Here is an 18555-nt window from a genome sequence, read left to right on the forward strand (position 1 = left end):
AAATGTAAATATTTATGCAATTTTGCATAAATGCAAAAATGCAATTTTGTTAATTTCAAAGTCTCTTCAGCATTAAAGTACTGAAGATAGTTTCCAAGTGCAGGGGCAGGCACTGGGACTGTGCAGGTTTTCTGGGATCCAGCAGACCCAGTAAAGGAGGAGTCAGAGTCTTCAGTGGTTTTGCAGGTTTTTATTGGGGTTTACCAGGCATATGGCAGGCAGGGGTGCTGGGGGACCGGCAGGCTGGCAGTCCTCCCAGCCCCCAGCAAATCCTCACTCTATCTGGGCTCTCTGGCGTTTTCTCTGCTCTTCTGTTCATTCTGCTGCTTCTCGGCTTCTTCATCAGCTTCTCCCCGTGACGCCGCCCTTAAAAGCAGTCTCAGCCCAGGTGAATCCCATCTACCTCTGCCCACACCCTACTCCAGGTGCCCGCCATCAGGCATGCATTCGGGACCTCAAGGATCCATCATCTATCCTGATGGCGGGAGGGCAGAAAAGCCTGACATTTTCTTTACCCTACACCAAGACTTTGCTTCATAAACTACTAGCAATAGATTTTCAAATAATGCTTGAGGAAGAAACATACTGTTAAAGTAATGGATTTCCAGTAATTAGCCTCTGCCAGTCCTCTGACAAGTCTATTATTCCCTTAGTATATTTTACAGTCCCCAAATATATCTGTTTAAGGAACTGTAATCTCTTGCCTTCATGAAAGCCTGTCTTACTGCTTTCTCCAGGAATGTTCCTGTCGATCAAAGCCATTTTCCAGCTGTCCACAGGAAATTTTCATGGGCTGCTCCTTCAGGACTGATTTTTACATAGATGTCTTCTATGCAAAATTGAGATCCAAAATAATATCGATCAATCAATCAACAAAATGTCATTGATTACTCTTCATAGAAAATGATTCACTATAGAGAAGATAGTATAAAAAATTTTATAGTCTAGATGTCTATCACATAAATACATAGCTCTTAACGCAGAGCAGCAGGCTGTTGGTGCTAAATGAATGTGGTGGGTAGGAACAGCCTTAAGATTCTGGATGACTCACTCTAGACTATGAAAGGGATGAGATCATTAGACTATCCACTCAGAGAAGAAGCGGAAGAGAGAGGAACAACGTGATCAGAGCAACAAGTCAATCATTTACATTTTAGAGCAACATGGTGTAAATCTATAATAAATATAAATGTTTTTGTGTATGCTGTCAGTGGACTGTATTTCAAGTATGAATAAAATTAATCGTGACTGAAACCCATTTTGACACGCCATTTGAAAAGAGGAAGCACATGGAGGTTCACAGCTGATTCTGTTTGATTCCATTAAGAATCATGGGAAATGCAGCCACGGCTGGCCCCAGTGGATTTATCATCTATACTAAGATTACTCCTCCAGGTTAACCCCCTTTCCATAATTTGTCCCAATGAAACCAATTATATCATTGCATCGAAAGAGTTATTTTCATTTATTTCATAACTGACCCTGACCCTCCTCAGATCAGTAGACCTGGGAGACCCATAAATTCTTCCGTTCAAAAATGTGGTCAATTTTTCTACACCTTAGCTCCATAATTAGGTTCATCTAATCTAGGTGGTGCTAGTAAAGTACAATAGGCATATTTTTGCTGTTTCTGGGTTGCCAGTGTCCTGATGTGTACTTCTTTGGTGTTCTACATTCAGGATATCTGTGATGATTTAATGAGTGTGTGAATACAGCCAAGGTTTAAAAAATAAAAGTAAATCAGAATGGAGTAACCGAATAAAACATGATTTCCTAAAGAGGCCATCCATCTGTTGCTTTTGTCTGACCAGCATCCTTCCCCTTTCATTAATAATTGAAGACAGTAGCACTTGCTGTTTGTAGGGTAAGGTAAAAAATCAGGCTTTCCTGCCCTCCCGCCATCAGGATAGATGAGGGAACCCTGTGATCCTGAATGCATGCCTGATGGCGGGCACCTGAAGTGGGTACACCTGGGCCAAGACTGTGCTTTTTAAGGGTGGTGTCATGGGGACGCCAGGAGAAGCTGAAAGAGAAGCAGCCCGAAGCAGAAGCAGAGAACGCCAGAGAACGCCAGAGAGCCCAGATAGAGTGAAGATTTGCTGGGGGGCTGGGAGGACTGCCAACCTCCCAGCCCCCCAGCACCCTTGCCTGCCACGTACCCGCTGAACCCCAATAAAAACCTGCAAAACCACTGAGGACTCTGACTTCTCTTTTACCCAGTCTGCATGGGATCAGAAAACCTGCACTGTGTCCTGTTCCTGACCTTATACTGTTCATTTGTGTTACTGCTTGCCCATTCCACTTAGTCTCGTGGGGCTGTTAACTGAGGAGCTCCTTCCCTCCCCACAAGCTTAATTCTAGAAGGAATTTGATAGGGCTAAAAGCCATTGGAACTAATCAGTCCAAAGGCAGTATCCTGGAAAAGATTCTTTGAGTTCCTGAATCCTGATGGATTTGCCTTAATTCCAGAGGTGCAAATGGTGATCTCATATTTGGTACTATGAGTTCTTCACCTTTTCTCATTTGCTATTCTTAAAAAAAAAAAAAAAGGTAGCTAGAACTGATTTTTGTAGCTTGCAACCAAGGGGGTTTCCTTCCTCTGTTACAAAGTTCAATCACAGCATTCAAGATTGGAAGATTCAAACTTTGCATCATTGAGAAATTCTGGAAGTAGGGGTGACTTCATCTATATCTGTACTTGATTTTAAGGGAAGTAAAGGTAAACAAAGAAACTGGGATAAAAGGAGAGGAGGGCAGTGTGTTCACAAAGGAAGAATCCCCTGACAACACTCATAACACTTAATGCTAACTTGAATTGAGACAGACATTCATATGAATGAATTTGGGTAAACTGTATTTTATGACAAACTGCAACTGCCAATTTCATTTACCTAGAAAAAAGCATTTGTCCTTCAGAAGTTGTGTATCAGGTGGATGAGCTGAAAGCAAATAGGGAGTATTGTTGTTGCCGTTATTTTCTGGATCAAGTAACAAAGAGGACAAAAGCAATCTGACCCCCGCTTTGGTGTTCTATGTCAGTTTTTCTCTTCCCATCAACTGACCACTCAAATTATTCTTCAGTGACAAATCTTGAAGGGCTCTAACTATACACCATGGATTCTGTATTTGGTATCATATGTACTAGAGGATTTGAGATTAAAGCTCCCTTAAAGTACCTGAGATTTTAATAGGAAATTTATGATCCAGTCCTTTTCTAATAACAAAATATTCCCAGGATTTTTTATAACATGATCCTAGGAAGTACACTTTACCAATAATATTATATGCAGTACAGAGGCAAGGAATCTTGAGAAAAGCCCACAGCATTTCCTAAGAGAATAGCTTTAATGCAATGATGGGAATAGAACATGTTTATATACGGGAAGGATAACAAGAAGGTAGAAAGTAGAGGTTTGGCAACTAAAAGGAGAGAGATGGAAAAGAAGTTGGAAGAATCATGCAAAAATTCTTCTTGTTTTAAAGCTAGAGAAGATTAGGACATATTGGAGGTAGAAAAGAAAGAGTCGCTGAAGAAGAAAAGGACTGACAGACTGGCTTCATGGGCATGTGACCTGTGTAGTCAGCACTGGGCTCTGTGCTTAGAAGAGCCCTGAACTTGGTTTAATGCTTTGCTGCATTTTCGTTTTGCATATGACTCCACCAATTATGAAGGCTTTCCCAAAGGTATAAAGCACTAAGTGTAGGCTGATTAATGTACCCCCAAAGATGTCCATGCCTTAATGCCCAGCTGTGTGTGTGTTATCTTCTGCCTATGAGGCAAAAGAACTTTTTATGTGTGATTAAGGATTTTGAGGTGGGGTGATTGTCTTGGATTATCTGGATGGGCCCAATGTAATCCTCACAGTCTTTATAAGAGGGAGGCAGTAGTTAGGATCAGAAAGAGAACGCATGTGACAATGAAAGCAGAGGGAGTAAAGATGTGATAAAGTAATACATGGTTATGAGCTAAGGAATGTAGATGGCTTGTAGAAACTGGAAAAGACAAGCGAACGTATTGAACCGCGTAGAATATCTAGAATTTATCCTGATGATCCAATTTGGGCTTCTGATCTCCAGAACTATATGTCATAAAAAGTATTCCAAATCACTGTTTGTTTTAGAAGCAATGGGAAACTAATACACACTTTATAAATGTACTGTGATATATTACTAGTTTTCTAAAAATCAAATATATCAATAGCAGCTATCATATGCTAAGCAGCTGTTATATACTAAGCACGCTACTAAATCTTTTATTCATATAATCTCACATAATCCTAGAACAATGTTGGAGGTTGAGTATTGTACTTACTTTATAGATGGACGAACGGAATTTCTCAGAGGTCAAGGCATTTGTCTAAGGCCACAAATTAGAATGTTTTAGAGGTGGGATCTTAACCCCTTCTATATCACACCAAGTCTTCCTGCGTGTTTGTGTTTATCCTCATCCATACACACACTCCCTCATAAACTTTTGGATCTATCCCTTCTTTAATGTGCATATTGTTTGCACCTGTCAACATAACTGTGGGAGTGGTGATAGGCAGAGGATGACACCTACATCTGGGACATATAAAATGAAAAGGAGCCTCAAAAACCACCGCCACGTTGCACAGGTGGCTTATCTGGATAACCTCCCTTTGATGTGCGGCTACAGAAAAGAGAACAAGACAAAGAAAGGGAATGCTTCAGACTCAAAGCCTAACATCTCGCACTGTTCCTCATTTGCGTAGATACTGGGCGAATCCTGGAGCTTCGAGGATGGGCGTTATTACCAACGACGACACAACGAGGCCCCCAGTCTCGTTTCCAGGAGCAACTGCCGGCAGTGGGGGGGTGGGGTGTGCGGGTACAGCGACGGCGGCCTACTGGTAGCGAGGACCCGCCGCTCCACCCGCCCGCACCTCCTCTTGTTTTGGAAGCCCGCGTGGTCCCGCTTCATTGGCCGCGGCGAAGCCCGAGGTCCCGGGAGGCGGAGCAGCCTCCGCAGCAGTAGCTCCCGGCTTTGCAGGATCGCTGGCCCCGCCTTCCGGCCGGAGGAGCAATGGACCTCGCGCGGGACTACAACTCCCACAAGGCTCCGCGCTCGAGGGGGGCGTGGCGCGGGCGAAGGGGAAGCCGGGGGCGGGGCCGCCTGGGGGATGAAGTGGGGGCTGTGGGCTCGCCAGCCTCACTCGCCGCTACCGGGCGCTCGGGAGAGCGTCCCTCGCCTTCCGGCAGGCGTGGAGCTCTCTGACCCTGGAGTCTGTCAGCCTCCGGGAGCCGTCCCCTTAGGTCGTCGCCCGAGCCGCCCGCCGTTCCCCTGCCCCGAGGGGCCCGGCCGGCCGCGGCGAGGGGAGAGGTCAGCATGAGCCGGGGGTCCGGCGGGCCGGCGCAGGACGGGGGGCGGCGGCCGCGGTGAAGCTGCTGGTCACCCTGAGCTTCCTCCCGAGCGTCGTCGAGGCCCAGGTAGGCACCGGAGATGTCCGGGCGGGGACCCCGGCCGAACGTTCGCCCGCGCGGCAGCCGCCAACCAGTAGCGGCTGTGGCGGGGGAGGGCCGCGTCCCGACCCGACCCGACCCCGACCCGACCCGACCGACCCCGACCCGACCCCGACCCCGCTGTAGTTTCTGCGAGCGGGAAAGACCTGGGGGCTAAAAACCTGACAGTCTAGGAAACGTCTGCGAGCCGCTTGCGGTGTGGGGGAGATGGCGACATCCACGGTCACTGGCAGTAAAAAGAGGAAGATGGTGACGGTCCCTTGAGGTGTTTTCGCTTTTAATCTAATTTTTTTAAGTAGCTGGGAGTGTGGCGGGAGCACTGCGACCGGCATGTAAACAGCATCAGCTGGTTTGCAAGGAGAGCACGCTTAGGAATGGTGGAGCCCTCCCTTTCAGGAGTTAGGGGGGCTGGTGGGGAGTAGGTGACAGACCCCGCGGCCCTGCAAGATCAGAGTGGATTGGGGAGGGGGCATATAAAGATTTAATTTCCCGTGAACTTTTGGGCTAGAGGGTCCCCTTGGATTTTGCTCTGGCGTCTTCCCTCGTTCAGGACTGCTATGTTTTTCGCGGAACTTCTACTGTCTGCTAAGTGGTGAGCCCAAGTAGGATACTTGGGGGGTCTGTGGGCCCTATGGTTTTGTCAATAGAGAGGTGATGACTGGAGGAAATGAGTCTTTGTGAAGTGTATGTTACACGAGTGTTTTGAATATGCTGGAAATCAGAGGGTTACCTGAGCAGAACCTTTTGCCTTCTGCGAAGTGTTTGCTGCTTTTTTTATACGGTAGAATTTGAATAGACTGCTGCCAGGTGCTGCTGTGCCTTGACTGCACCTGCTACAAAGTGGCAAAACTGCTAAGAGGGGAAATAGTGTGCCTCAGGTGGCCTGATAATGAGGAGGGATGTCATTGGCAGCAATTAATGCTCCTTGCCAAGAAAAACTGAAGGCACCTGTAACAGGGTAAACATGTTTTTCTAATTGTATTCGCTTTTTTCTTGTTGTTAGGGTGTTCCGCACTAAATGCTTAGAATGCCTGCATATTAAATTTGTGTCCAAGTTTATAAGTATTTGTTAAATGAATGATAAACATAAAAGGAACAAAATTTTGGTTTTAAAAATGCTCACCCCACCGGGAGATGTTCCGATTCAGTGGATCTGAATGTTACCCAGGAATCAGCATTGTAAACAAGCCTTGCAAGTAACTATGCAGTTCTTTTGACCTATGTTTCGAGCCTCACTTGAAAGCAAATCTGTACATGTCTACCAGACTTATGAAATGTAAAGTTTCTAAATTGTCTTTGGCAAAGTTGTTTTCTAGTTACTTAGGGTATTTTTGAGTGGAATTTACATTTAAATGTATGGTTGAGATTTTTCTCTTTTTGTGTATCACATGTACTTTGCCACTACTTTAGAAGATTCCCTTTAGTTTTTTTCACCTACCACTAATTACATGTATTAATGTTTTACAATTGCATGTGTACTTTAAATTTTATATCCAAATGAGTATCTAGTTTTAATTTTATTATGTCCAAATGAGTATATATAGTTCAGTAGTTAAAGATTTGTATATTTTCAAGGTTGTGTCCCCAACAATCTTCAAAAGTGAGTATATTTGGTTTTTATTTCCAGAGGTACTTCCTAATATAGTGCTTGATCATGTTTTAGATAGTACCTTTATCTGAAACTTGTTAAATACATATGATCTCATTTTATTTGATAATATCTCCCCAAAGTGGGACCATTGGGATAACTGAGGTTTCAAGAGCTTACATGACTGATACCACATTTGTTAAATGAACAAGATTAGACTGAAATCTTACTAAGCCCTTTCTAGTATAGTTTGTGGTGTAGAAATAAAGCAGAGGAAAACCCAGAAAATTAAAAAGTGGAACTAAGTTCTTTTACTTCTCCTCTGTATATTGGAAGAAAAACAGTAAAGCATAAAAGGAAAGAAATAGATTTTCTGGGGAAAAAATTCTGCTCATAAAAAATCATTTGAGATGAATAGTGAGGCTATCTCTCTTTGAAATATAAGCATAAATTTTTTTTGAGCACATAATAGGTATTTGTAGGTCTGAAACCCCTTTTTCATATAAAGGAAATGCAAATTTGCTTTGTGGTATTTGCCAAAACAGGGACTAAAGACAGTTAATCTTTTTGTAAAGAAGTAATTTCTGTTGAACATATTTTTAAATCTTTCTAAATGTATTTTTGAGGTAGTATGAAATCAAGGAATACATAGAGCCTTTCGCCCTCCCTAAAAGAAAAAGAAAAAAGAAAGCAGAACCTTGGGATTCGCACAATTTTGTTCCAGACCATTACACAGAGGATTTTCCCCACACCCTCAAGATCTTGAGCTTCTGCTTCAACAGCTGCATGGGTGGAATGGACAAGAAATAATGACTGTCTGCCCCAAGAGAGGAAACTGAAATGAGACCCCACCATAATGAAAGAGAAAGTAGAGAGAAACTTGCTGGTGGTCAGGGGAGAAACTCCCTTGAGGATTTATAATCATGAACCAGCTCATACAGATTTGTAGGCCAAATTCATGCTGGGGAAAGCTTTAGGTAGAAAATTTTTCTTATTCTAAAGCACTGTTACTATAATAAAATACATGCTATTCTTTTTTTATTATTAAAAAGATTTAAATACTACTTCTGACTTTGCTCCATTTTTCTGTCCCTCTCTATATACAAACTTTTTAAAAGATTATCCCTCTTACTCTAGTCCTCTCTTCAGCCCATTCCAGTCAGACTTTTGCCCCTACCACACCTTTGCTCTTGTCCAGGTAACTAATGTCTTCCTTTTTATTAGAGCCAGTAGGTTTTGAGCCTGAGCTTTATCATCACTCACTCCGGTTTCACTTAAAGTACTTTTTTGTCTCTCAGGGACCTATTTTCTGATTTTTCTACCTGTCTTACAGATTAGATTTTCCTAATAGCTACCTTTTGCTCATTTTCCCTCAGCCCTGACTGCTAATCATTTGAAGCTCAGGCTTTGCTTTTCTTTGTCTTGGTTATCAAATTTCATCTCTTGGCTTTAAATACCACCAATATAACTAACTCTCAGAACCTCCAGACTGGAATTCACAACTCTGTCTGTATAACCTTTTCTACAGCCCATTTTGGACGATTGATAGGTATCTTAAACTAGATGTGTATCAGAAACCAAATTCCTGGTCTTTTCCCTCAAATTTGCTCTTCCCACTCTGTCTGCTCTCTCTTACCAAGATGCTGCAGCCAAACTGACCTCCCTTTTCTTTGTTCCTCAGACATGATAAATATTCTTTGAGGTCTTTGGACTAGAAATTTTATTTGTCTAGCATACTTTTCTCACGTCTTCATATGCTTGTTTGCTTTCCTAAGTTTCTGCTAAAGTGTCACTTTATTCAGCTTGTCCACTTTTCTCAATTGTTGCTTCCCCCAACCTTACAATAGAAAAGAGAACCCTCCAACTTCACTTTGTTGTCCTTGCTTCTTTTATCCTCTGCTTGAAACTCTCCAGTGGCTTCCCGCACTCAGTGTGATATAATACAAAAATGTATTTGGTCTTTGTCCTCTATTCCTGTTAGCTCTCCTAACATATTTGGAATTTCCTAAGTAATAAGAATACCTTTTGTTATTGATAATGAGCCTTTTTCAATAACATACGAGTTTATGCTAATGAGGGACTTAGGTGGGTTTCCTTTTTACCTACTACATTGTCTTCCTTATTGTTCCTCAAAAACACTGAACAAGCTTATTGCCTCAAGGCCTTTACATTTAGTGTTTCCCAAATCTGGAATGTTACTTTTTGCCCTACCTCCCAAATTTCTGTGAGGCCTTCCACAACTATCTTGTTTTCTATACTAGCAGTCTCAGTTCTGCAGCTTATCTTCATTCTCTAGTATTCCTCCATAACACTTGATTATCATCTGATAGGGTATACTCTGCTCATTTTCCCCCCCCTCCTCTTCTAAGAATGTGAGCTCCTGTTTTTTTTTCTTTTCCTAAGTTTTATCCCCAGCATTTATAACAGTGCAAAGGCTTATGTTAGGTCCTCAATAGATATTTTGAATAAATGAATGGATAAATGCAAATAAATTATTCAGAATGAAGCTCAGAAAGATAATTGGGTAGTAAATATTAAAAAAAAAGACTAAAGGGACATGAAGAATAGAGTATATGAAGGTCTAATATGTCTTGTTGGAGTTTCAGAATAGAATAGACTAGAGAAAAAGCAGTATTGATTCTTGCATATCAGTGTGAAAAAGAACTCAGTAAAAAAATGAGCAAAAAAATTGGCATTTTATACAAGAAGAAATACAAACATCTTATAAAACAGAACATTGTGCTCAATTTTTTAAAAAAAATACTATTTCATGCTTAATAGATTGGCAAAAGTTAAAGCATAGATATCAAATATTGGCAAAGATATGACTCAATAGTAACTCATCTACAGTTGGTAGGATTGTAAATGAGATGTATATATTACTATATGTAAATAGAAATAAACCTGTCACTTCCTAGTAAAATTGAACATATATTTATAGTACTTTCACTCCTAAGCATATAACCTGGGGAAATTTTTACATATATGTGTACAAAAGTTGTTCTTTAGCTAAATCTGGAAACAACCTGTTAGTTTCCTATATCACAATACTGCAAACTTAATGGTTTAAAGCGTCTTTTTTTTAAAGATCTATTTATTTATGCATAGAAGAGCTGGGGTACAGGCCAGAGGTGTGGGGGTGAGAGGATTCACCAGAGACAGAGTGGGGAACAGAACAGGCAGATTGACTGAAATACACTGCTGAGGGGAGCAGCGGGAGAGACAGGAGAGGTCTGCTGTGCCATGTAGGTTGTTCCCTGGCTGGCCGGGGATTGAACTCAGGGATTGAACTCATGCTGCAGAGGCTGCAGATCACTTCATAGTGTGGTGCTTAACCCCTTGCGCCACCAGGGAGGCCCTAAAGCAATCTTAAGCATAGTTCTGAGGGCCTGATCTCTAAAGATAGGTCTTACTGGGTTAAAATCAAGGTGTCAGCAGGGCTTCATTCCTTCTGGAGCCTCTAGGAGTGAGTTGGTTCTTGCCTTTTACAAGTTCCTAGAGGCTGTTATGTTTCTTGGCTTGTTGCTTCTTCCTCCATCTTGAAAGCCAGCAGCGTCACATCCTCCAGTCCCTGACTCTGATACTCCTAAGGAGCTTTTGTATGGGACTCACTGAATAGTCCAATATAATCTTATCATCTCGAGACTCTTAATCACATCTGCAAAATACTTTTTTTTTCATGTGAACAACATATTCACAGGCCGTTCAGGAATTAAAACTTGGGCATCTGGGAGGGAGGGCATTGTGTGTTTACCATATGGAGTGTTTACCATTAGAATAAATAAACTGGTATTTTCATGTAATGTAACACAGTATAAAAATGAATGAGTTAGAATAAAAATCATCATTTTGGATATATGCCATATGTTAGCAAATGCAACACATCACAGAAGGATTCACACATTAGATCCTGTTGTTATTAAAGTTCAAAATGATAAAAACTTCTAATTGTACATCAGTTAGAAACTTCTAATTGTAAATTAGGGGTACATCATACATGGTGAAATTATAAAGAAATGTAAAGGAATTAATAAAATAAGTTTTTTTTAAATCTTCAGGAGAAGGGAAATGGGTCTAATTCAGGAGGGACTTAAAAGATTGGCAATATTCCATTTGTTTTTTAAATTTTGTTGATCAACAGGTTTTGTCTTACTAGTAGTCTATAGATGATAATTTTGTATAGTTATCCCAGTCTCTGCAGCAATTAAAATAGCCTAAAAGATGGTGATGTACTAATTAAAAGTCAACACCTTAAATTTTTTTGAGAAAGAGCAATCACTGAAAATACTTTCTAAACCTAGAAAGTTTTGATTTGTATTTTTTTTTCCCCCTTATTGTTTTGGGACTAGAATTTGAAGTTTTGTAAGTTACAGTAAGCTAGAATAATAGAATGATATTTGCTAATTAGGGCCTCCTTGGTGGCCTAAGTGTTAAGTCTTAGCAGTGTCACCTCTACAGCTTAAGTTCGATCTAGGGCCAGGGAGCTAACCCACTTAGGGTGCAGCAGACCTCTCCTGTCTCACCAGCTGCTCCCCTTAGCAGTATATTTCAGTAGATCTGCCTATTCTGCTCCCCACTCTGGTGAATCCGTGCTCTCTCTCACATACACACACACCCCCACCGGCCTACACCCCAGTTCTGTGCAGAAAAAAATAAAAAGAAATTTGAGGGGAAAAAAAAAAGATTTTCGTAGTTAGAGACGGAATCTTGTAAGTGGGATAGCAAAACTTATAAAATTCCAGAGCCAAAATTCTTAATGTAAACTAGCTCTCTTTATGTTGTGGGGAGGTTAGGGGCATATTTACATTCCTAGAGGAAAAGCATAAGAAGGAAGGACTGCTTTCAATTTTCTGATCCTTTTTTTGCATGTATTCTCCTATAGGTCACATAATGTTTAACATACTAAATCCCATTTAGAATTTTAATTTTAATTGCAGTAATCATAGGTTCCAGGCAGTTGTAAGAAATAATACAGAGAAATAAGATAACCCTTTATCCAGTTCTCCCAATGGCAACATTTTATAAACACAGTGCAATATTATAACCAGAACATTGATGTTGATACAGTCTACTCATTCAGATTCTTCTTTACTTTTCTCATTTTTGTGTGTTCTCCATTCTTTTAACACATGTAGATTCATATATCCCCATTATAGTCAATACTGAGCAGTTTCATGACTAGAGGAATCCTTACCATTGCCCTTTAAATGGGCATTCTGGGACCCAGATTTCCAGTGAGTGTGGAAAAGGATGTTCCCCCATACCACCAAGTAATTCTTCAGAGACCAACTGGATGTCCTACAAATTCAACTCAATTGTGACACCATCTGCCAGGATATAACTACAGAGTCTGCAGATTAAGGGCTCAGTCTTAAAAAAACCACTCTCTTCATGCCCACTTGAGACATCTCTGCTTCTGAATGACCAGTTACCACTTGGGGTCCCTCTTGAACGCCAGATATCAGTAACAAGTGAAGGTTGTTAACCTGTACTGTGCTGCTAATGAATTGTCTATAAAGCACAGGTTCCCTAATCCTTCCCCTTTGGATTAAGTTAGGATCTATGAGCCATTCTAGTGGCTCATACAACTCTGAAACACTTTACTTACTGGATTATTGATTTATTAGCAAAGTACGTTGCTTGGAAACAGTCAGATGGAGGAGATGCTTAGGGCAAGATACGGGGAAAGAGTGTGGCGCTTCCATTGGAGTGCTCCATTGTTCTCAAATATCCATGTGTTCACCAACCCAGAAACTCTCTAAACTGTCCTTAGGTTTGTTTTTTTTTAAAGATTGATTTATCCATATAAGAACTGGGGTATAGGCCAGAGGTGTGGGGGGTGAGAGGAGACAAAGTGGGAAGTAGAACAGGCAGACTGACTGAAACACACTGCTGAGGGGAGCAGCCTGTGAGTCAAGAGAGGTCTGCTGCACCATGTGATTGCTCCCTGGCTGGTGATCAAACTTGTGCTGTGGTGGCTGCAGACTGCTTTATAGGTTGTGTCTTAACCCCTTGCTCCATTAGGGAGGCCCTCCTTTCGGTTTTTATGGAGGTTTCATTACATAGAATTGATTAAATATTTGGCCATTGGTGATTAATTGAACCTCCAGATTCTTGGTCTTCTCCTCCCCAAAGGTTTGAGATGAGGTCTGTGGTGGAATCCTGGGGGTAGGTAGAAGTTCTAGGTCCTTTAATCACATCCTCTGTTCTCCTGGCAACCAGCCCCCACCCTCAGACCTAGTCCAAAAGCCACCTCATTAGCATAACAAAAGATGCCTTTTCCACTGATCACTTGGGAAATTAAAAGGATTTTAGGAGTTCTGAATCAGAAGGAAAGTGTGTGTGTGTGTGTGTGTGTGTGAACACAGTACCACACGCTTTTATAACCACACCTACCTACTTTGGTACCCCGCTGCCTCTCTCCAGCTCCCATCCCCTACCCTAGTCCCTAAACCCTGCAACCAACAATCTGTTTGTCTTTCATTTCTAAAGTTTTGGTTATTTCAAAAATGTGGCATAAATTAAATCACATGTCACCTTTGGGATTGACATTTTACTCAGCATAGTTCCCTGAAGATTCATCAAAGTTATGCATGTCACTGAATCCCATTCTTAAATTTAGCAGAAGAATGTTTTATATAATTTTTGGACTCTGAAATCTCTTTGTAAACATCAGTTTCTCTTTAATTAATATATATTTTGAGTAGCGGTAAAAACACGTATTTTAAAATGTTGAACTTGGCACTAAGTCTCACTTCTACTTTGGAAAAATTTTAACCTTGCTAAGCCTTAATTTCCTTGCATGTAAAATGAAGGTAACAATGCCCATTTCATAGGGTATTTAAGGAATAAAGATAGATAGGTAATGCTCTTAGCACCATTCATATTACATAAGTGTTCTGTAAGTTATGATGTAAGGAAAAGACAGGATTACCACAACAAAATTATTTGCTGTAGACTAGAAGTCTGTGACATCTAGCTTATTCTTGAAAGAAGTTGCTTTACATTCCATTGACTACATGGATTTTATGAATTTTTAGGTAAGAGAAGGAACATTTAATATCTTTTTGGCAAGACTGTTTAGCTCTTCAGAATGGTCTGATATATCTAATTCTCCTGTTGTTTTTAAGTGAGCTTAATAAAAAGTGACTGCCTTAATGTTAGGTTTTCTAATCAGCAAATACTTATTTACTTGAATGAATAAGGTATCTTTTAAACATAATAGTACAGATTTGATAAGGTTGTGAAACATCAGTAACATATATTTTATTATTTTTTTTAAACAAGCCCCCCAGCACTGCTAGCCTTACACCCCAGTTCTTCTATGCAAAAATAAATAAAAAATAAAAATCTTACAATAAAGGAATTATTCCTTAAAAATTAAAAATAAATATTTGTGGAATGCATGAAATAAATGTGAATGTTCTAAGTAAAAATAGAATTATCATAGATATTTTGTTTTTTGATTCTTGAAGGCCTATCAAGTTTTTTTTTTTCCTGGAAAATCTGAATTTTTTTTTAAAGATTTATTTATTTAATAATAAAAATTTATTTTTATATTCCCCCATACAATTGCAAACGCCCCATTCTGACCCCAATCCTTCCCCTCCCGCTCCCCACCCCCAAAAAAGTGTCTCTGGTTCATAGTTGTTTGTTGATTTTGATTTTCACTTTCTTATATCATTTTCCTGGTCCCTTATTTAAGTTTTCTAGATTCCTGCTATGAGTGAGACCATCCGGTATTTTTCTTTTTCTTTTGGCTTATTTCGCTGAGCATGATCCCTTCCAGCGCCATCCATGTTGCTGCAAATTGCATGTGTTTATCTTTTTTGAATGCTGAGTAATATTCCATGGTATATATGTACCACATCTTCTTGATCCAGTCATCTATTTTTGGGCATTTGGGTTGTTTCCAAAGCTTAGCTATTGTAAACAGTGCTGCTATAAACATAGGGGTGCAGGTGCTCTTTGGAATTGATGTTTCTGTGTCCTTTGGGTAAATACCTAGGAGTGGAATTGCTGGATCATATAGAAGCTCTATGTTTAGTAAGTCCAGAAATCTCCACACAGCTCTCCATAGTGGTTGGACCAGTTTGCACTCCCACCAACAGTGCAGGAGAGTTCCTTTTTCTCCACACCCTCGCCAACATTTGTTGTTGCTAGTTTTTTTAATATGTGCCATTCTCACTGGTGTAAGATGGTATCTCATGGTAGTTTTGATTTGCATTTCCCTGATGACAAGTGATGTTGAACATTTTTTCATATGCCTGTTGGCCATTTGCATTTCCTCTTCAGAGAAGTTTCTTTTTAGTTCTTCTGCCCATTTTTTGACTGGATTATTTTCTTTGTTGTTGTTGAGTCTCATCAGCTCTTTGCAGATTTTTGTGATCAGTCCTTTATCATTAGTGTTGGGTGCAAAAATGTTCTCCCAGTTGGTGGGGTTTCTCTTTGTTTTTGTTATTGTCTCTTTTGCTGTGCAGAAGCTCTTTAATTTGATGTAGTCCCAGCTGTTTATCTTTGCCTTCACTATCACTGCTTTGGGTGATGTGTCTGTAAAGATGTCTTTGATGTGCAAATCATGTAGTGTTTCGCCTATATTTCCTTCTATGTATTTTATGGTTTCAGGTCTTATGTCTAGTTCTTTAATCCATTTTGAGTTGATTTTTGTGTATGGTGTGAGGTAGTGGTCAAGCTTCATTCTTTTGCATGTAGCGACCCAGTTTTCCCAGCACCATTTATTGAACAAACTTTCTTTGCTCCAATGCATAGTCTTTGCTCCTTTGTCAAAGATTAGTTGACCATAAATCTGTGGGTTTATTTCTGGATTTTCTATTCGATTCCATTGGTCTGTATGTCTGTTCTTGTTCCAATACCATGCAGTTTTGATGATTATGGCTTTGTAGTATAGTTTGAAGTCTGGGAGTGTGATGCCTCCATTTCCTTCTTTTTTTTTTCAGTAGAGCTTTGGCTATTCGGGGTTTTTGGTGATTCCATATGAATTTCATCAATAATTGAGTAACATATATTTTAAATTGTATCTATCTATATTTTTTTAGGTCACCGGAGTTCTGGATGATTGCTTGTGTGATGTTGATAGCATTGATAACTTCAACACCTTCAAAATCTTCCCCAAAATGAAAAAATTGCAAGAGCGAGACTATTTCCGTTATTACAAGGTATGGTTATAACCTTTGGAAAGCACCCTATGTATAATTTTTATCATTGAAATGTATTAAGTATTGTAGTGAAAACCTATCTTTTTGAACAGGAAGAACCTGAACCCTCTTCCTATGTTTGGTAAATTTCTCATCTTTCAGTTTCGGTTTTGAGGCAAAGACTCCTTTCTCTTCAGAAGCTGAAAATGCCAGGGACTTATTTTGTCAGCCTCTCTTGTAACTTAGGTCCTGCCTTCTAGATACACCTATCCAGGCTTGGAGTTGTGCTGACCATGTGTAGTGTCATTTGTTAGCATTGTCAGCAGTGCAAAGTACACAGCAGCACAAGCTTATTGGGCAGACCACTGGAAAAGCTGGTAGAACACTATTCATCATAATATTGTAGAATTGGTTGTTAAATCTGACAATAGTCCACACTAGATCTTTATAAATTAAGCAATGATGCAGTATTGAAATGATAATTTAAATTAAAACCAGTAGCATTTTAAAAGCTGTATTTTTGCTTTGCCTATGCTATTAGTCTTATTATTTAATGGAGATTATAATTTCTTTGATTTACATTTTTTTATTTTAAAAATTGATCATAATTTCCTTTTTTAAACCCTGATTCTATATAGGCTAACTTAGTCCTTTATTTTTTAGAGTAAAAAGTAAACCCAGTATTTTGACAGTTCAAGGTTCTGCAGAGAGTAACTTATACCTAAAAATGAACTATTATCTGTTATTCTTGGCATTTTACATACAAATAAGACAGGTTAAAATTGCTTTTTTGTAATTTCCACCACTAAATTTGTAAATTAAATATGTAATCTGTCTGCATTGGTAGCTGCTTTCTCTCCTTCCCTTCGACTACCCAGGTTTAAACATATGAAATTGTTTATTACATTTTGGGGTCAAAATGGCTGACTATCGCCAGTTTCAAATGGTTTAACACAGTTGAGGAAGCATTCCTTTTATCAGACCATCCCTTCATAAAATGTTTAGGTCAATAGGTACTGGCCTACTCCTTTTTGTGATTGTGTCTTCTATTTCTGTATCCCTGTATCAATAACAGACACTCGAGAAGGCTCCTGGAGGAGCCAGAGGTGAGCTGGGAAGTTTGCCCACGCCAGGCCCCTTCTGGCCTGCAGTCAGAGCCCAGAGGGGGAGCGGGAACCCACCACTGGGGCAGACTGGGAGCGCAGGGAGTGCTTACTGCATCACCATTTTAGAACAGGGACATTTCTTCAATAAAGACTGCTTGAAACCTGCAGATGGCTCCTGGAAGAGCCAGAGGTGAGCTGGGAAGTTCGCCCAAGATGCCGGCCAGTACCAGCAACACAGTGTCCCAATGCATATGGCAAATTAGAAAACAGACAGTAGGGAGTAGAAAAACCACACACAACCCAGCAAGTCCTCAGGAAAAAAGCACACCACAAAAAGAAAACCACCCCCCAGATTGCAATGACCGTAACTTGGAAGAACTTCTGAGTCTTCCAGGAAGAGAATTTAAAATTGCCGTGATTAAAAAACTGACAGAAGCCATAAAGGAAAACAATGATAAGGGAAAAATAATCAACGATCAGAAGAATGAAGTTGAGTCCCTAAAGAGGAAAGTAAAAGAAATGCAGGATATCAAAGAATTAATGGAGGTGCTAAAGAACTCTGGGAAAAGCAGTGAAAGCAGAATAGATGAAAAGGAAGAACGAGTAAGTACTCTTGAAGACACAGAAATAAAAAAAAACAAAACAGAAACGGAAAGAGAAGTGTGAATGAAAAAGAATGAAGAAAGACTTCGGGAACTATCTGACTCCATGAGGAAAGAGTTACAGGAATCCCAGAAGGAGAGTAGCGAGATGTAGGAACAGAGAAAATATTCAAGGAGATAATTGAAGAGAACTTCCCAAACGTGAAGAAGGAGCTGAAAATAGATATACAAGAAGCAAGAAGAACACCAAACTTCCACGACGAAAGGAAAAATACAGCAAGACACATAATAGTAAAGCTCCCAAGAATCCAGGACAAGGAAAAAATAATGAAGCTGACAAGAGGGAAGAAACAGATAACATTCAAAGGAAAGCCAATCAGACTGACATCAGATGTCTCCGAAGAAACACTACGGGCAAGGAGAGAGTGGAGGGACACAGTCAACAGACTCCAAGAAAACAGATGCCAACCAAGAATACTCTATCCCGCAAAGCTCTCCTTCCTCTATGAAGAAAGAATAAGGACCTTCCCAGACAAACAGAAACTCTGGAATTTCATTACAACTAAACCCCCACTCCAAAAAATACTACAAGGACTCCTAAAGCCGTAACCTCAGAGGTACGA

At 40.2% G+C, this 18555-nt stretch overlaps 1 protein-coding gene across 1 annotated transcript in view; it reads left to right on the forward strand.

Moving 5' to 3' along the window:
* The first annotated feature begins 3368 nt into the window (after window positions 1–3368).
* Window positions 3369–18555, forward strand: part of ERO1B (endoplasmic reticulum oxidoreductase 1 beta) — a 55118-nt gene continuing 39931 nt past the window's right edge. Inside the window, exons 1-4 of the mRNA XM_037509820.2 lie at window positions 3369–3398; window positions 4734–4871; window positions 5275–5448; window positions 16126–16245. Coding sequence (XP_037365717.2) covers window positions 3369–3398; window positions 4734–4871; window positions 5275–5448; window positions 16126–16245 — 462 coding nt within the window. The remainder of the gene's footprint in view (window positions 3399–4733; window positions 4872–5274; window positions 5449–16125; window positions 16246–18555) is intronic.

Source organism: Talpa occidentalis, unplaced genomic scaffold (genome assembly GCF_014898055.3).
Source record: "Talpa occidentalis isolate TD23 unplaced genomic scaffold, MPIMG_talOcc4v2.1 talOcc4.14, whole genome shotgun sequence".
Lineage (NCBI taxonomy): Eukaryota > Metazoa > Chordata > Mammalia > Eulipotyphla > Talpidae > Talpa > Talpa occidentalis.